The sequence below is a fragment of the Oncorhynchus mykiss genome, chromosome 12 (assembly GCF_057628025.1).
Source record: "Oncorhynchus mykiss isolate SJ-2025 chromosome 12, ASM5762802v1, whole genome shotgun sequence".
Taxonomy (NCBI): domain Eukaryota; kingdom Metazoa; phylum Chordata; class Actinopteri; order Salmoniformes; family Salmonidae; genus Oncorhynchus; species Oncorhynchus mykiss.
The window spans coordinates 81,148,546-81,169,170 of NC_143033.1; the positions used below are offsets into that span (position 1 = coordinate 81,148,546).

Sequence of the window (20,625 nt, forward strand, 5' to 3'; positions counted from 1 at the left end):
CAGGGTGCGGGATTCTGTAACGTTCTGAGTGTAGTGGGTGAGAAGTCAGGCGCAGGAAGCAGAGAGTTCAGGGGAGTGCTATTTTAATGCACCACAACGGCGAACATAAGCCAACCCCACGAAAACACAGGGTGTAATACAAAACAAACGCCCCAAACAGGGGGACTTAAACTGTCCAGAAAAGACCCACGAAATGGGAAAGCACGTAACTCACAGACGTGCACACAAGTTTACACAACACAGAAGGTCACAATAATTAATCCCGCACAAGGAACCAGGCGGGCCGGCTGACTAAATAAAGCCTCACTAATTATACATAATTCAAAACAGGTGCACTCAATGAACACATAAGGGAGGGGGAGGAAATAATCAGTGGCAGCTAGTAGGCCGGCGACAACGACCGCCGAGCGCCACCCGAACGGGAAGGGGAGCCACCTTCGGTCGGAGTCGTGACAATGATAAAGATGATCCATGCTTGATCAACAGCGGGTCAGTAGACTTACTGGATTCCATTTGCATGGTCTCCTGATTTGAGCTTTTGAGACCAACATACACCATGAACAGATATTGCGAAAGGATAAATATATACAGTACCAGTCAAACGTTTGGACACACCTACTCTTTCCAGAGTTTTTCTTTATTTTTTTTAAAACTATTTTCTACATGGTAGAATAATAGTGAAGACATCAAAACTATGAATTAACACATATGGAATCATGTAGTAACCTAAAATATATTTTATATTTGAAATTCTTCTCCACCCTTTGCCTTGATGACAGCTTTGCACACTCTTGGCATTCTCTCAACCAGGTTCATGAGGTAGTCACCTGGAATGCATTTATATAAACAGGTGTGCCTTGTTAAAAGTTCATTTTTGAGATTTCGTTCCTTCTTAATGCGTTTTAACTAATCAGTTGTGTTGTGACAATGTAGGGGTGGTATACAGAAGATAGCCCTATTTGGTAAAATACCAAGTCCATATTATGGCAAGAACAGCTCAAATAAGTAAAAATACATGACAGTCAATCAATCGGGAACATTTTAAGAACTTTGAAAGTTTCTACACGTGCAGTCGCAAAACCACTAAGTGCTATTATGAAACTGTCTCTAATGAGGACCGCCACAGGAAGGAGACCCAAAGTTACCTCTGCTGCAGAGGATTAGTTCATTAGTTACCAGCCTCAGAAATTGCAGTCAAAATAAATGCTTCACAGAGTTCAAGTAACAGACACATCTCAACATCCACTTTTCAGAGGAGACTACGTGAATCAGACCTTCATGGTTGAATTGCTGCAAAGAAACCACTACTAAAGGACACCAATAATAATAAGAAACTTGCTTGGGCCAAGAAACACAAGCGGTGGAAATCTGTCCTTTGGTCTGATGAATCCAAATTTTAGATTTTTGGTTCCAACCGCTGTGTCTTTGTGAGACGCAGAGTAGGTGAACAGATGATCTTTGCACGTGTTGTTCCCAAGGCGAACCATGGAGGAGGAGGTGTGATGGTGCTTTGCTGGTGACACTGTGACTTACTTAGAATTCAAGGCACACCTAACCAACATGGCTACCACAGCATTCTGCAGCAATACGCCATCCCATCTGGTTTGTGCTTAGTGGGACTATCATTTATTTTTCAACAGGACAATGACCCAACACACCTCCAGATTGTGTTAGGGCTATTTTACCAAGAAGGAGAGTGATGTAGTGCTGCATCAGATGACCTGGCCTCCACAATCACCTGACCTCAACCCAATTGAGATGATTTGGAATGAGTTGAACCGTAGAGTGAAGGAAAAACAGCCAACAAGTGCTCAGCATATATGGGAACTCCTTCAAGACTGTTGAAAAAGCATTCCAGGTGAAGCTGGTTGAGAGAATGCCAAGACTGTGCAAAGCTGTCATCAAGGCAAAGGGTGGCTACTTTGAAAAGTCTCAAATCTAAAATATATTTTGTTTTGTTTAACACTTTTTTGGTTACTACATGATTCCATTTGTGTTATTTCATAGTTTCAATGTTTTCTCTATTATTCTACAATGTAGAAAATAGTACAAATAAAGAAAAACCCTTGAATGAGTAGGTGTGTCCAAACTTTTGAGTGGTACTGTATATCGTATACAATGTACAACATTTTGATTGTAAAGCTGGTAAAAAAAAAAAAAAGACAATGCAATGGCTCGCAGTAAAACTATCTAAACGCTAAGGCACTCATTCGTAGGCTACGTGGCGCTGTCCATGCTCCTGAATGACCAGTATGGCCGTTCACAAGCATGCGGTTCTCATCGTTGCCCAACAATGAAGTAGTTCACCCCATATTATCCTTTTTATCCCCCCCATTTACCTGTGGCGAGAGGAGAGGGATATAAATTCATCACACTGGCCCGGTTGCGGATTGCGCGTGAAGGAGGGGCGTGAGGGAATCCCGGGCACGAAGGGTTACAGATATCGCGCTATTGTCGTCCGTTATCAAAGGAAGTGAAGGTGGAATAATGAATGGACCGCGATATGCAGCCAGGGAGAAGAACATTCTCTCGAATTTTTAAAGGTTGAGCGGAAAGACGATGTGTTTTGTTATGTCACGGACTGTTATTGCCTTGGGAGTCCAAAGAAGTGGATGGATTCCTGGGCGATTCAGCGACAATGTCAACGGGACTGACTGAGCTCGAGGAAGCATCTTTGCACGTCACGCACCGTTGTTCAAGCAGCATCAACCGCGAAATGAACATTCTGGTGTATTGTGAACATTTAATGCTGTAGGTGTAACTTATTTTAGACACCGCCAAAGAATTGGTGCAGTAGACTATATTGCAAGTTAAGTCTCTAAAGACATTGTTGGTGGTGCACAAAGATGCTCTAAAAACAACCGGAAGAAGTGAAGGTGACAGTCGACTATCAACATGGGGATTTATGAGTTAATAATTTAATTAACATACAGGCTACAGCGAAATAACTTTATTTTAGAGACGTAAAAGCCCGAAGACCCTGCTCGTTTCAGATGCTACGGGACATCCTGGCATTTGGTGGTTTTCAAGCGGTTCCTCAACGTGACACCACACGCGCACTGTGAGCTTTGGCTCGAAGTGAGCAACGCCGCCGTCTCGGCTGTGTTATTTGAGTGAGAACCAGACAGCCAGTGGATGCCGCAGAGTTGTTTGGGTCGAAACCGAAACAAGTGAAGGGTCAGGGGGCTGTTTTGGGGAATTCCCCATCCGACTGCGCCTTATTACAACATGGATGACTCGGGGATAATTCGGCGTCGGAGGCTGCAGGTGAGGTCCGGGTGTAATGTGTTTGATAGTATCTCTAATTGACAGTTAGTTCCATGTAGGCTACACTCATGTCAATAGAAATCGTACAGAATGTGCCATTGAGTTGAGATTATGTTCAATACAATTTTTAGGCTAATATGTTAATAACCAATTACCCACACACAACATCCTTTTTAGAGCATGTGTTATAACAACTGTGTTATGCATTTATGACTTCATATGCTCAGCTGTAGAAATCTTGATTTAATGTATCTCAGCAGAGGTCATATTCATAAGATACTTGGCGACTCTATGTCTATAATGCCATTCAAGGTAATATCTCCATAATGAAAATGTACCGCCATGCATATTGATATGACATGTTCATATTACTAAAGCCTACGTGTTCATCCATTATGAAGTAGCCTGGTTAAGTACGGGTCACCCCTCCCCCTTGGAGTGTGATTCAGTCAAGTGAACTGAGCTGAGCGGTCAGCCAGGCAGGCAGGCAGGCAGGCAGAGTGCCTTAGGGCCTGATTAGGGCTGGGCAGTATAGTGATGAAGAGGAGGGAGGATAGAGAGCTGGGAATGGAGAGACTGGGGTTGACCATTACTCAGTTTCTTTATTGTGCTGGGAAAATCCACATCGTCAACTCTCTCAATTCCATCATGTGTGGTGGGGTCTGTGTCGGTGCACATATGCTTGACTTCACAGTATTTTATTTTTTATTTTACCTTTATTTTACCAGGCAATTCAATTAAGAACAAATCATTAATTACAATGATGGCCTGGCAAGAGGCAAATGGCAATGTAAGACAAAATGGACAACACAGACAGAAGACACTGGCGACAGCAACACAACAGCAAACAAACAGTGGATGTGTGTGTGAAGTAAAACATAAGGCAAAGCAAACTAGTGACATCGGGTGACAACTAGAAACATCTACATGTCTCAACAACAAGCATGAGTCATGAATGTGCATAAGGAAGATGTGTGTGTATGCCAGTGTGCTTCTCTCTGTGTGTTTATGAGGATGGATAGTGTCTGGATGACCATCCTTCAGATACATCCAACAGCTCATCTCCCTGGAGTCTCATCATCCCAGCCACTCTCACAACCGTTAGTGTCTGTTTAAAATTCCCCTTCTGGCGCATCTCTCATCTCTCTGCGCCATATGGTGGGTGACACACCCCACTCCCACAGAGGGCAGGTCAAAGGCCAGCCCCATAATGCACTGCTTCAACATGACTAACATGAAACAAACATCTTTGTATCTGCTCCACACTATCCCTCCAGCCTCCACACACGCACGCACGCACACACACACACACACACACACACACACACACGTATATACATGTACAGTATGTACAGTAGCATACAGGGGGAGGACCGACCTGAATAATGTGTGGGTTATTGAGGATTGTGTGCCAGCCAGTGGGGATGACATGACACTTCCATACTACAGTATCACCCTCCTCCCCAGCCACTTTCCATCTGTCAGACATGGGACGGTAAGCCAATCACTGACACTGACTGAGGTGATGAGTAGGCCCCTGTCTAGGTTCTGATCAGCCCCCCAGACTCACTTTCTAACCATTGTCCTTCGTGTGTCCACGAAATGATGGGGCCAGCGGTGGTGTAGCTGTGGGAAGGGAGTCCAGCCGGTACTGTTTCATTACAGCCGGGGACATTTCTCTTCCGGCTCAGACAGGAGGAGCTGAAGGGCATGACGTCAGACGACCATTTATAGTGCTGCTGTTTCTCCTATCTCGGGAAGCATGGCAGGGTCCGGCAGCAGCATTACTCTCAGCCTGCCTCTGTCTGATCCTCATGGCTGGCTGGTGTCTTAGCCAGCCCATCTCATTATCAGAGAGCTTCACAGAGATTACTGCCAGGAAGTGGTCTGGGGGAAGATAATTAAAATAGCACCATATTGCTGATATTGAGGTGTTGTACAAAAGCTGAAGAACATACGTTCATCCAGGTACTTTTTGCAGGTGCTGGAGTTCTAGGTGAATTTATGTTTAATAGAAAGGAAAACACTGCACACTGTTGCTCATGCTCCCAGGGGATTTTATTACAACAATGTTTCGACCATTAGGTCTTCATCAGCATCCATATCCCAGCTGGGGATGGAAGGTTCTATATACAGGGCTTTCAGAATGCATTCAGACCCCTTGACTTTTTCCACATTTAAATAGTTTTTTCCCCTTATCAATCTACACACAATAACCCATAATGGCAAAGCAAAAACAGTTTTTTTAAATGGTTGCTAATTTATTAAAAATGAAAAACAGAAATATCATATTTACACAAGTATTCAGACCCTTTACTCAGTACTTTGTTGAATCACCTTTGGCAGTGATTACAACCTAAAGTTTTCTTGGGTATGACGCTACAATCTTGGCACACCTGTATTTGGTGTGCTCTGTGAGGTTGGATGGAGAACGTTGCTGCACTGCTATTTTCAGGTCTCTCCAGAGATGTTAGATCGGGTTCAAGTCCGGGCTATGGCTGGGCCACTCAAGGACATTCAAAGACTTGTTCCAAAGTTATACTTTTTTTTGCAAATGTATGTTAAAAAACCCAGAAATACCTTATTTACATAAGTCTTCAGACCCTTTGCTTTGAGTCTCAAAATTGAGCTCAGGTGCATCCTGTTTCCATTGGTCATCCTTGAGATGTTTCTACAACTTGATTGGAGTCGAGCTGTGGTAAATTCAATTGATTGGACATGATTTGGAAAGGCTGCATATATATAAGGTCCCACAGATGACAGTGAATGTCAGAGAAAAAAATCAAGCCATGAGTTCAAAGGAATTGTACGTAGAGCTCCGAGACAGGATTGTGTCGAGGCACAGATCTGGCGAAGGGTACCAAAACATTTCTGCAGCATTGTAGGTCCCCAAGAACACAGTGGCCTCCATCATTCTTAAATGGAAGAAGTTTGGAACCACCAATACTTCCTAGAGCTTGCCACCCGGCCAAACTGAGCAATCGTGGGAGAAGGGCCTTGGTCAGGGAGGTGACCAAGAACCCGATGGTCACTCTGACAGAGCTCCAGCGTTCCTCTGTGGAGATGGGAGAACCTTCCAGAAGGACAACCATCTCTGCAGTACTCCCCCAATCAGGCCATCATAGTAGAGTGACCATACGGAAGCCACTCCTGTGTGAAAGGCATATGGCAGCCCTCTTGAAGTTTGCCAAAAGGCACCTAAAGGCTTTCAGACCACGAGAAACAATATTTTCTTGTCTGATGAAACGAAGCTGGAACTCTTTGGCCCGAGTGCCATGGGTCATGTCGAGCAAACCTGTCCCCATCCCTATGGTGAAGCAGGGTGGTGGCTGCATCATGCTGTGGTGATGTTTTTCAGCGGCTGGGACTGGGAGACTAGTCAGGATCAAGGGAAAGATCAACGGAGCAAAGTACAGAGAGATCCTTGATGAAAACCTGCACCAGGTCGCTCAGGAACTCAGACTGGGGTGGAGGTTCACCTTCCAACAGGACAACGACCCTAAGCAAACAGCCAAGTCAATGCAGGAGTGGCTTTGGGACAAGTCTCTGAATGTCCTTGGGTGACCCAGCCAGAGCCCGGACGTGAACCCGATCGAACATCTCTGGAGAGACCTGAAAATAGCTGTGCAGCGACGCTCCCCATCCAACCTGACAGAGCTTGAGAGGATCTGCAGAGAAGAAATTCCCCAAATACACGGTTGCCAAGCTTGTAGCGTCATACCCAAGTGGACTTGAGGCTGTAATTGCTGCCAAAGGTGCTTCAACAAAATACTGAGTAAAGGGTCTGAATTCTTATGTACAGTGCCTTGCGAAAGTATTCGGCCCCCTTGAACTTTGCGACCTTTTGCCACATTTCAGGCTTCAAACATAAAGATATAAAACTGTATTTTTTGTGAAGAATCAACAACAAGTGGGACACAATCATGAAGTGGAACGACATTTATTGGATATTTCAAACTTTTTTAACAAATCAAAAACTGAAAAATTGGGCGTGCAAAATTATTCAGCCCCTTTACTTTCAGTATAGCAAACTCTCTCCAGAAGTTCAGTGAGGATCTCTGAATGATCCAATGTTTACCTAAATGACTAATGATGATAAATACAATCCACCTGTGTGTAATCAAGTCTTCGTATAAATGCACCTGCACTGTGATAGTCTCAGAGGTCCGTTAAAAGCGCAGAGAGCATCATGAAGAACAAGGAACACACCAGGCAGGTCCGAGATACTGTTGTGAATAAGTTTAAAGCCGGATTTGGATACAAAAAGATTTCCCAAGCTTTAAACATCCCAAGGAGCACTGTGCAAGCAATAATATTGAAATGGAAGGAGTATCAGACCACTGCAAATCTACCAAGACCTGGCCGTCCCTCTAAACTTTCAGCTCATACAAGGAGAAGACTGATCAGAGATGCAGCCAAGAGGCCCATGATCACTCTGGATGAACTGCAGAGATCTACAGCTGAGGTGGGAGACTCTGTCCATAGGACAACAATCAGTCGTAAAAATTTAACTTTCTGGCAACAATGCAAAACGTTATGTTTGGCGTAAAAGCAACACAGCTGAACACACCATCCCCACTGTCAAACATGGTGGTGGCAGCATCATGGTTTGGGCCTGCTTTTCTTCAGCAGGGACAGGGAAGATGGTTCAAATTGATGGGAAGATGGATGGAGCCAAATACAGGACCATTCTGGAAGAAAACCTGATGGAGTCTGCAAAATACCTGAGACTGGGACGGAGATTTGTCTTCCAACAAGACAATGATCCAAAACATAAAGCAAAATCTACAATGGAATGGTTCAAAAATAAACATGTCCAGGTGTTAGAATGGCCAAGTCAAAGTCCAGACCTGAATCCAATCGAGAATCTGTGGAAAGAACTGAAAACTGCTGTTCACAAATGCTCTCCATCCAACCTCACTGAGCTCGAGCTGTTTTGCAAGGAGGAATGGGAAAAAATGTCTGTCTCTCGATGTGCAAAACTGATAGAGACTTACCCCAAGCGACTTACAGCTGTAATCGCAGCAAAAGGTGGCGCTACAAAGTATTAACTTAAGGGGGCTGAATAATTTTGCACGCCCAATTTTTCAGTTTTTGATTTGTTAAAAAAGTTTGAAATATCCAATAAATGTCGTTCCACTTCATGATTGTGTCCCACTTGTTGTTGATTCTTCACAAAAAAATACAGTTTTATATCTTTATGTTTGAAGCCTGAAATGTGTCAAAAGGTCGCAAAGTTCAAGGGGGCCGAATACTTTCGCAAGGCACTGTATATGTAATATTTCCATTTTTTTATGACATTTGCATACATTTCTAAAAACCTGTTTTTGCTTTGTCATTAAGGGGTATTATGTGTAGGTTGATGAACAAACAATTGAATAAATTTTAGAATAAGGCTGTAACAAAACAAAATGTGGAAAAAGTCAAGGGGTCTGTCACGCCCTGACCTTAGAGATCCTTTTATGTCTCTATTTTGGTTTTGTCAGGGCGTGAGTCGGGGTGGGCATTCTATGTTTTTGTGTTCTATGTTTTCTATTTCTGTGTGTTTGGCCAGGTGTGGTTCTCAATCAGAGGCAGCTAGCTGTCTATCGTTGTCTCTGATTGAGAACCATACTTAGGTAGCCTTTTCCCACCTGTGTCTTGTTGGTAGTTGTTTTCTGTTTTGTGTTTCTGCACCTGACAGGACGTTTTCGTTCATTCTCTTTGTTATTTTGTTTTGTGTTCAGTTTAGATAAAAATAACATGAACATTTACCACGCTGCACTTTGGTCAGATGATTCCTCTTCTTCCGACGATGAATGTTGTTACGGGGTCTGAATAGTTTCCGAATGCACTGTACATCACAATCACTTGTATTCTATGAATGAGGATTTCTTATTGAAAGGATAAAACTCCTTGAGATGCACCATCCCGTGTTGAAACGGTCACCAGCGCACCATGTTCTGTTCTGGGCTGAATACACAAGTATATTGTGGTGCATCCGGTGGAACAGTGACTTATAACTGAGAGTTCAACCTCCTGAACTGTATTTGTAATGCTGCCAACCACAGCAATCACAGGACAATACAGTCTATTTGAATATATTCATAGACATTTGACGTATGTTTTTGTCATTGTGTCACAAACATCCCAATGTCGTTGCGACTCAGAAGGACCATTTAGACTCCTCAATCCACAGTGCAGAACCTTCTGGAAGAGCAGTCATCCTCGTCACAGGGAGGGGGTAAATATAGAGCATAATTGTTTTGCTTTCAAATCTGTGATCAGTCAGTGGGAACAGTACGGTTGTGACAGAGCTCCATCTGTCGTCATTCCGCTCCAGATCCATCAGATTCAGAGCACCAATCTCTACCGTCAGCCAGTCGCTGTGCTTTTAGTGTGTTTAACATTCAGAGAGCGGAAACTCAATTACAATCTCTTTCATTAGTCTCAGCTTCCTGGATTGACTAAGTCAATGACACAATGGCTGGCCATCGATAAAGTCTATATTTCAGTGTGACATGAGTTTCTCCCCATATGGCCTGACAAAGTGAGAGAGCATTAAAATATTGGTTCAACAATGAAAATCATGTTGTTTGTCAGGCAGTTTGAGGGGGTGACCTTTATTCATTGCATATTTTTTTAATCGAAAACATGACATTATAACTTACATTATCTGACATTCTCATGCAAATCTAAAGCAAATTAATATTCAGGAGGGGAGGCACCTTTTGTCAGACCACTCTCCAGACCCGATGTTATTCCATCATATATGAGCTGATTGGATACATTGGCTCTCAAGCAGCTAATCTCCTCTCCTGAACTCATTTGTTTTTTTTGAACCTATACGCTTTCCTGAATCCCTTTACTATATCCCTCTTCCATATCCCACTCCTGAGTTGGCTCTGTGGAGTGACCTCCTCCTAAGTATCCCCGGTCCAGGGTCCAGTTTCTTTCCTCCATGGTAGGGCCCTGTCCATTGTACTGATTCCTTCTTCCAAGGTAGGGCCCTGTCTATGGTGCTGATTCCTTCTTCCAAGGTAGGGCCCTGTCCATGGTGCTGATTCCAATGCAGGACATTTAAAACTTGTAGTGTATTTTACGTTGTAAAAGGCTTCTGAAGTTTGCAATTGTCATGCTGGTATAAAGGATTTTGGAGACAGGCGCAATAGGTTTTTTTAATACACCCAAAACAAACACGTATACAAAAACACTGGGCTGTACCCAAACAAAAGAGCGAGGGTAAACCTCGTTGACCAACACAGGACAATACCCATAATACACAATATATATAGCACGCAGCATAACTACTGCACCAACGCATAGGCACTCACACCACCAACGGACATGGGAACAATAACCGACCCCCCAATGGAAACCAAAGGACACATATATACAAATACTAATCAGTGGGAATAGGGGACAGGTGTGCTTGATGAAAGTTTTGGAGGGATCCGTGAAAGCAATTTACATTTTGAAATTTCAGACTTGATTTTCTCTTGCTTAAAATGTATCAACCCCGACAAACATTTCCATTAATTATAATCAACATAATAATTCACATTTCCTGTTGCTGCTGGATTATTTTCCTGATGTCCAAATTACATTTAAATTAATTTTCCAAATTAAGATCCTACACCTGTAGGGCCCTGTCCATGGTTCTCATTCCTTCCTCCCAGACAAATAGAAGGTCGCATTCTCTTTGATGCACCACATTGTTCTCTTTGTTGTCTAGACATGCCTCAGACAGGCCACAGCAGTAAAGGGCCCTACTGAGGACATCAGACAATGAGCAGACTCATTTTGATTAAATGCTGTAGTTGGCTTAGTGCATCCTGCTTTGTTCCTTTGGTTTCATACCTCTATATTCGGAAGGTTTTCTCTTCATTCTTTCTTACTCTAACTAGTCTGCACTTGTAGCATAAAAATATTTCCGCTCTTTGTGTGTCAAAGCAAAACTAGATAATCATGTTATGAGAGGTTACATGACCTGGATGAAAAATTATGCGCAATGGAGAGTATCTATTGAAAGTGCATTTCAGTACAGGCATAGACTCAATATGGATCTATGCCACAGCTCATAAAGTGGCAATTATAAAGTAATTCACTGGTATGTGCAGTATGACGGGTACGATCCAGATAGCTTATGATGTTGTGTCTGAGATATGTTCATACATCTTCCACATTACTAGTCTTTCTCTGCACTGTCTTCCCTCCATCCACACTTTCAAGTAATGTACAGAGCTCTGATGGCTCAGGATCAATTAGTCTGACCAATGGAGGAGGAGTGAGGAGGAATCAATAGGTTGAATATTCGGTCATCCTTGTAAAGAGGAAGTTGTTTCTATTAACACGTAAACCCATGGGAGGAGCTTAACATACACCAACAACTATCGATGACCTTCGGCTTGTGCTGGGTGTAATACTCATGTGAGAATCTGACCTTACAATGGTGAGGTTACTTCTCTTTTGATCCAAAATGATTTATTTCATATTTACTCCTCAATCAAGGTTCTGCTGCCTTCTCTTCCAAGCATTCATTGCTTTTACCAACTCTCTCTGGGGTAAGACTAAATCTGTAGAGTGTTCCATTTGACACTTCAAGGTAGCTGAGTGTTGAAGGTATTCTGCTACGTGGGAGGTTTGTCCCTGGGATACAAAGACATTCTACTTGACAAGCACACACTGTGGAGAGGGTTTCTCTAGTTGTTTCAGAGGGAGAACCTTATGAAGAGGATCACACACACACATGATTCAGTCTATTTCCTATAGGGATGGGAAAAAATTGATACAGTTACATATCACAAACATTATTTTTGGATGAAATGAATTATTAATTTGTAATAATAAAAAAGAATAAAAAATAATTGTAGGTAGAGATAGTTGGCTGTAGCTGCGCCAAAACTCGGGTATTTTTCATCCTATAGCTTGTTCTCTGCCTTCCTTTTAAATAGTGAGCCAACATTATTTCAGCAGTTCTTTTTCCCATACAGATCAAAACTCATTTTATCATGGCTCTCTCGTCTCTCTGCAGCAGACATATAGTGAGCAATATGTTCGCAACATCAAATCGCAATATAGAATCATGATAATTCCAATACATATCGTATCAGCTCCTAATATTGGGATGATATCGTATTGTGAAGTCCCTGGGAATTCCAAGCCCTAATAGCTTATAGTATACATGTAAGCACACACACACACACACGCACGCACGCACGCACGCACACACACACACACACACACACACACACACAAACATGTACACTTTATCTCAAGATTAACCTAATATTGTATTGATTAATGGCATCTTGACTGAGTCGCTCGTCATTGACAGGAGTGGATGTGGAGTTGCTAATGCATTAATTAGCGCTCTACACAACACACACCTGGGAAACGGGCTCAGTGTTAGTCACCAAAGTGATGCCTGTGAGCACTTTTCTCTCCATTATCTCTCTGTTCACCTCTTCTTGGCCTTCTCTCTCTTGGCCCCTCTTTTCCCCGATTTATTTTGCAGTACCTCTTGGTCAATTTGAAAATGTTCTGTCTCTTTAATGTCTGGAGAGAGTGGGAGTCTGTTGTAGTAAGCAGTCTATAGACAAGGTATGACAGCAATCCATGCGTTAGTTTTATTTTCCTGGCATTGTTTCCAAATGCTAAACCAGTGCCTCAGTTAGAAGCATTTCAAAGAGAGAGAGAAAGAGAGAGAGTGAGAGAGAGAGAGGCGCTTGGCGGTCGGCGTCACCGGTCTTCTAGCCATCATCGATCCACTTTTCCTTTTGTTTTGTCTTGTCTTCCCACACACCTGGTCTCAATTCCCTCATTGCATATTGTGTATTTAACCCTCTGTTCCCCCCCCCCCCATGTCTTTGTGCGGAATTGTTTATTGTAAGTGCATGTGCACGTTTTCTCTGGTGCGCGACCGGTTTTGTACCCATTTGTTTGTTGTTCTGGTTTCCGGTGATTTTATGATTAAGACTGCTCCGTTGATTACCCAGTTTTGCTCTCCTTCGTCTGACTTCCCTGCCACCAGTTATGCACTCCCTTACAGAGGGAGCGGTAGAGAGAGTGTTGGTCCACTTCAAAGCACTGGTCCACATTGCTGAAGTACACACTCACATATACAAGCACATAATGCACTTACCCATCCTCTCTGTTCTGCTGTTTCCTGGTATCTTTCCCCCTACGGAATTCACAAACAAAGACACACAGAATACCATGTACTGTGTATATTAATGTCCTGTATATGTGAGTCTTTATAGCAGAGGCGAGGTCCAAGTGGACTAAGAGACTGAAGGGAGGTGTCAAGTCATAACATTCCATTGTTTAGCTTATGTACAAATGTGGTGAGGTGACGTACAGTGGTTTAGTTGATGTCTGTTTCTCTGTTTCTAACCACCTCGTAACCTGTGAATCCCTCTAATGTTACCAGTACCTGATCTCTGTTGTCCTCTCTTTTTCTGCCTTTCTTCCAGAAGGATCTGCCACTGCCCCGCAAGAACAGCAGGTTAGTACATCTTCCCTCCCTCCTGGCCAACTGGGCACTCCCTATGAAACACCCCCCCCCCCCCGAGCATGGGGAAGTGTGTGTTTGGAAACAACAACTCTTTTATCAGCCGAGGGCTCTACTGTCCTGGTTGGAAGATTTCATCCATGTTGAATCCCTGTTAAGACATGATTAGCATTTCAACACCCTATTGTGGGTTTGAGGATACTTGAGAGGTACTTAGAGGGGAATTAGAATGAATGGAGGAGGCAATCCTGCTGTCTGTCTGGGTAGACAGCGCTCTGCGTCTGATTGCTTTCCATGGTGCTGAAACACTTCCTCCTCTTTCTTTGTCTGTCTCTGTCTCTGCCTCTCTCGCTCTCTCTCGCTCTGCCTCTCTCGCTCTGTCTCTCGCTCTGCCTCTCTCGCTCTGTCTCTCGCTCTGCCTCTCTCGCTCTGTCTCTCGCTCTCTCTCGCTCTGTCTCTCGCTCTCTCTCGCTCTGTCTCTCGCTCTGCCTCTCTCGCTCTGTCTCTCGCTCTGCCTCTCTCGCTCTGTCTCTCGCTCTGCCTCTCTCGCTCTGTCTCTCGCTCTCTCTCTCTCGCTCTGTCTCTCGCTCTGCCTCTCTCGCTCTGTCTCTCGCTCTCTCTCGCTCTGCCTCTCTCGCTCTGTCTCTCGCTCTGCCTCTCTCGCTCTGTCTCTCGCTCTGCCTCTCTCGCTCTGTCTCTCGCTCTGCCTCTCTCGCTCTGTCTCTCGCTCTGCCTCTCTCGCTCTGTCTCTCTCGCTCTGCCTCTCTCGCTCTGTCTCTCGCTCTGCCTCTCTCGCTCTGTCTCTCGCTCTGCCTCTCTCGCTCTGTCTCTCGCTCTGCCTCTCTCGCTCTGTCTCTCGCTCTGCCTCTCTCGCTCTGTCTCTCGCTCTGCCTCTCTCGCTCTGTCTCTCGCTCTGCCTCTCTCGCTCTGTCTCTCTCGCTCTGCCTCTCTCGCTCTGTCTCTCGCTCTGCCTCTCTCGCTCTGTCTCTCGCTCTGCCTCTCTCGCTCTGCCTCTCTCGCTCTGTCTCTCACTCTGCCTCTCTCGCTCTGTCTCTCGCTCTGCCTCTCTCGCTCTGCCTCTCTCGCTCTGTCTCTCACTCTGCCTCTCTCGCTCTGTCTCTCACTCTGCCTCTCTCGCTCTGTCTCTCGCTCTGCCTCTCTCGCTCTGCCTCTCTCGCTCTGTCTCTCACTCTGCCTCTTTCGCTCTGTCTCTCGCTCTGCCTCTCTCACTCTGCCTCTCTCGCTCTGTCTCTCACTCTGCCTCTCTCGCTCTGTCTCTCGCTCTGCCTCTCTCGCTCTGTCTCTCGCTCTCTCTCGCTCTGCCTCTCTCGCTCTGTCTCTCACTCTGCCTCTCTCGCTCTGTCTCTCGCTCTGTCTCTCGCTCTCTCTCTCTCACCCTCCTTCTCATACCCTAGCTTGTGTGTGGTAGGGAAACAGCTCCAGTGTGTTATTGTCTGTGTCAGCAAGACAAAGATATGGCTGAAATGATTTATTGTGTTAATTAAATGTTATAATAAGTTAATAATGTGGTAGATGAAGCTTTTATCATTCTATCATTGTGTGTGTGTGTGTGTGTATGTGCACGCTTGTGTGTGTTTATAATCACAGCATACATAACAGAGACACAAGCAGTCTCTCTGTGTAGTCTCTGTCCCTACTTCCATCCAGTCCCTCTCTCTGCCTTTCTTTGTAACCCGTCTCTTCCCCCTGCCCATATCACCCACACCATACCCCTGGGAAATAAACCAGGAAATGAACCTGGGGACTGTGCTGACCTCTGACCTCAGTGCCCACTGGTCATCTCCTCTATCTTTCCCTCACAGTGGTATTCAGCTTTCATTTTGTCCCCCATTTAGTAATCAACTCTATGCTCTCCTCCAGAGATGTACCATCTGGGTTCATTCTGTCTCAGTCTGGTTCCCATTCTAGGCCTCCCTCCCCTTAGACCAGTATCATCCATATCATCCATTATAGATGAGCTCACTGGAGTAGGCCTCACATTCATCTACTGCCTTGATCTATTCATCTGGATGGGGTGTCTCCTCTATTGTTCTCAGTAGGCTTGTATTTATCAGCACTTTTGTGGTTTTACATTTGCTTGGATGAATTATGGAATAGATGTGCACATATCTAATTTAAAATATCTGTTTTTTGTTATGCACAACACGTCCACTTGTATACACACATATTGCAGATAAACACACACACCTCTACCACCTTCTAGCATCAGCTTCAATTAACAAGTTCTGGACTTCTTTGAGAGTATTCTCCTGCTCCCTGGGATTATGAATTCATCATCCCTTCCCTTGCCATGGCCTTTACCCTTGAGACACAATCCACAATTCCCTGTCTGCTTTTTTGTTCCTATTTAAAATCAAAGACAGCCTCCCTCCCTCCCTCCCTCCCTCCCTCCCTCCCTCCCTCCCTCCCTCCCTCCCTCCCTCCCTCCCTCCCTCCCTCCCTCCCTCCCTCCCTCCCTCCCTCCCCTTTACTGTCGTTTGTCTACCGCCACATCACTCAGACACCGGTGCACATCTAAAGGTTGAGGGAGCGTTTGCGATGACATTTTCAAGGGACCCTGCTGCTTCCTGACTCTCACTTCTCAACTGCTCTCGTTGCTTAGCATTACGCTAAGCTACCCTCACTACGCAAGCAACATGTTCCGACGCACCAAAAGGTACAATATAAAACAAAGGGCACTGTTAAATAGGTCAGTGTGTCTTGAGGGGTGGGGGATTCTGTCTTTGTAATACGTGATGTTGTTCCCTGTCCTCCCTTTTGTTTTTATCCTTCTCTTATCCCTCCCTCTCTCCATCACCTCATCTATCTGTGTTTCTCTCCCTCTCTGTGTTTGTGTATCAGCTAAGTGTACATTAGGAGGTGGTTAGCATTGACAGTGCGACTGATGTGTTTGTGCTTATAAGGTCACCGAGTGTGTGTGTGTGTGTGTGTGTGTGTGTGTGTGTGTGTGTGTGTGTGTGTGTGTGTGTGTGTGTGTGTGTGTGTGTGTGTGTGTGTGTGTGTGTGTGTGTGTGTGTGTGTGTGTGTGAGAGAGTGTCCATCTGGTTTTGTATTTTTGCCCAGTACTGCTGAGTGAGGCTGTCAAGTGGCTTAGAGTAGTGTTTATAAAGATTGCTGTGTCAGGGGTTCTACGGACATCCTCTATGTACCAGCTAAGATAGGACTGTAATATAATTTGAGGCTTAATATAGTTTTTACTAATCAGTGACTCAAAAAATGAAAGGTGACTGTTTGATTATATCCATGGCTCTGTTTGAATCAGGTTGACTCAGTGATGCTGAGATAAACTCTTTGTTGAGCGATGACTGTAAGGGAATACGTACAGTTGAAGTCAGAAGTTTACATACACATAAACTACTCCACAATTTTCTTGTTAACAAACTATAGTTTTGCCAAGTCGGTTAGGACATCTACTTTGTGCATGACACAATACATTCTTCCAACAATTGTTTACAGACAGATTATTTCACTTATAATTCACTAACACAATTCCAGTGGGTCAGAAGTTGACATACACTAAGTTGACTGTGCCTTTAAACAGCTTGGAAAATTCCAGAAAATTATATCATGGATTTAGAAGCTTCTGATAGGCCAATTGTCATAATTTGAGTCAATTGGAGGTGTACCTGTGGATGTATTTCAAGGCCTACCTTCAAACTCAGTGCCTCTTTGCTTGACATCATGGGAAAATCAAAATAAATCAGCCAAGACCTCAGGAAAAAAAATTGTAGACCTCCACAAGTCTGGTTCATCCTTGGGAGCAATTTCCTAACACCTGAAGGTACCACGTTCATCTGTACAAACAATAGAATATAAGTATAAACACCATGGGACTACGCAGCCGTCATAACCCTCAGGAAGGAGACGCATTCTGTCTCTTAGAGATTAACGTACTTTGGCGCGAAAAGTGCAAATCAATCCCAGAACAACAGCAAAGGACCTTGTGAAGATGCTGGAGGAAACAGGTACAAAAGTATCTATATCCACAGTAAAACGAGTCCTATATTGACATAACCTGATTGGCCGCTCAGCAAGGAAGAATCCACTGCTCCAAAACCACCATAAAAAAGCCAGACTACGGTTTGCAACTGCACATGGGGACAAAGATCATACTTTTTGGAGAAATGTCCTATGATCTGATGAAACAAAAATATAACTGTTTGGCCATAATGACCATCGTTATGTTTGGAGGAAAAAGGGGGAGGCTTGCAAGCCGAAGAACACCATCCCAACTGTGAAGCAGGGGGTGGCAGCATCATGTTGTGGGGTGTTTTGCTGCAGGAGGGACTGGTGCACTTCACAAAATAGATGGTATCATGAGGATGGAAAATTATGTGGATATATTGAAGCAACATCTCAAGACATCAGTCAGGAAGTTAGGCTTGGTCGTAAATGGGTCTTCCACATGGACAATGACCCCAAGCATACTTCCAAAGTTGTGGCAAAATGGCTTAAGGACAACAAAGTCAAGGTACTGGAGTGGCCATCACAAAGCCCTGACCTCAATCCTATAAAAAATTTGTGGGCAGAACTGAAAAAGCGTGTGCTGGCAAGGAGGCCTACAAACCCGACTCATTTACACCAGCTCTGTCAAGAGGAATGGGCCAAAATTCACCCAACTTATTGTGGGAAGCTTGTGGAAGGCTACCCGAAACATTTTACCCAAGTTAAACCATTTAAAGGCAATGCTACCAAATACTAATTGAGTGTATGTAAACTTCTTACCCACTGGGAATGTGATGTTTCATAATAAAATATGAAATAAATCATTCTCTCTACTATTATTCTGACATTTCACATTCTTAAAATAAAGTGGTGATCCTAACTGACCTTAGGCAGGGAATTTTTACTAGGATTAAATGTCAGGAATTGAGAAAAACTGAGTTTAAATCTATTTGGCTAAGGTGTATGTAAACTTCTGACTTCAACTGTAGCTCTCTGACACAGAATTTTATAAAACAGTTAGTTCTAGCCATGATCAACATCATTTTGCTTTAATCTCAGAGAAGTGTTCCTACTGTGCCCCAGTCCCTCTGACTCACAATGACTTCATTCTCTCCTGCTGATTGGCCAGGGATTAGGCTGCCTCTGGCCTGTTATTACTGCAGTTTTAACACACACACCAACACACACAAACACCCACCAGACAGAAAATACTTGACTTAGTCAGCATGCTGATTAACAAGAAGTCTGTTGTGCTGATGGTAGTAGTTTCATATGAATTTGTGTGTTCCAATCATCTCATAGTGCCCCTATATTATTATTTTCAAACACATGTCTATATTCTATATATTATTGTGTTACCATTTTAAGTTAGCAGCTAAGTTATCAACATCATTCCCTATTTGTTTTGAATGGACATGCCATTACATTATCTACATTATCTTCAAGTCACATCCTCAAGTCAAAGCGGCTTACCAAGTGAGGAGAGAGAGTGAGGGAGAAAGAAAGGGGTAGAGAAAATGAGAGTGGGAGAGAGAGGGAGTGAGTAAGAAAGGGGTAGAGAAAATGAGAGCGGGAGAGAGAGGGAGTGAGTAAGAAAGGGGTAGAGAAAATGAGAGTGGGAGAGAGAGGGAGTGAGTAAGAAAGGGGTAGAGAAAATGAGAGCGGGAGAGAGAGGGAGTGAGTAAGAGCACAGGGCCCAGGGGTAATATCTCTATCTCAGCCTCCATCAAGGACCAACACACTGGGGTTATGTGAGCAGTGAAGACATGCACAGGCCTCTCTCTCTTTCTCTCTCTCTCTCGCTCTCTCTTTCCCTCTCCTTATTTCTTTCTGTCTGTATCCAGCTCTTTACAGTTTAAATGACGAAAGAGAGGATGACAGAGAGAAAGAGAGCTCGTGAGCGAGAGAACGTCCTGGGATGAGTGTCCATTCAGTTGTAGTCAAGCACATGCGTGCACACAAGTCTCTCCTCTTTTTACGTGGGGGTGTGTGTGTTTCCGTGTGTGTGTTAGCTAAATACAGATGTAGTGGGTGGGTGTGTTCAGGATGGAAGGAGTGAGAGGTAAAGAAGATAAAGAGGGAAGGAGAGATAAAAGGAGAGATAATGAGTGTTGATAATTAGACAGTGTATGTCCCTCAGGTGCTGGGCTCAGGTGTACCTCATCACAAAAATGATCAGAGCGAAAACAACACGTCTCCATCCCCAACCCCTCCCTAGACCACACAGACACACACACACACACACAGACACACACACACACAGACACACACACACACACACACACACACACACACACACACACACACATATCTCTCCCTCCCTAATGGCTACACCTTAACCCTTACAAACAAACAAGGCGAGACCCATCAGAGAAACAGGACATCAGACCCACTATTACACAGTACTTAAAACAAGGCGAGACCCATCAGAGAAACAGGACATCAGACCCACTATTACACAGTACTTAAAACAAGGCGAGACCCATCAGAGAAACAGGACATCAGACCCACTATTACACAGTACTTAAAACAAGGCGAGACCCATCAGAGAAACAGGACATCAGACCCACTATTACACAGTACTTAAAGGTAGACTCAGTAATATGACGTTGATGCAGAAAGTAAAGAGCGTAGTGGGTCAATTTTCTCAACAACTAAGAGCATTGAACCACAAGGCTTCTCCACTGTTTGGTGCGAACCCGTGCTCATACGCAGATACTGTGTGTGACTGTGAGAGTGAAGTCTCGCATCTCATTTATCTCAATATATCTTCGGTGCTGCTCGTGGCAATGTGATTTCGCTGAATCTACCTTCAACCAGTACCACACATATCACACATCGAAGGAGATAAGTGGGGTGTCGAGATACCTGGGCCAGACCAAAGAATCCGTCCTTCTGAG

The 20,625-nt window shown here is 44.1% G+C and overlaps 1 protein-coding gene across 1 annotated transcript in view; it reads left to right on the top strand.

Moving 5' to 3' along the window:
• The first annotated feature begins 2,235 nt into the window (after window positions 1-2,235).
• The window catches only part of LOC110538482 (microtubule-associated serine/threonine-protein kinase 1), a 66,404-nt gene continuing 48,014 nt past the window's right edge, over window positions 2,236-20,625 (top strand). The window contains exons 1-2 of the mRNA XM_036938577.2: window positions 2,236-3,267; window positions 13,725-13,753. Of these exons, the coding sequence (XP_036794472.2) occupies window positions 3,229-3,267; window positions 13,725-13,753 (68 nt within the window). The 5' untranslated portion in view covers window positions 2,236-3,228. The remainder of the gene's footprint in view (window positions 3,268-13,724; window positions 13,754-20,625) is intronic.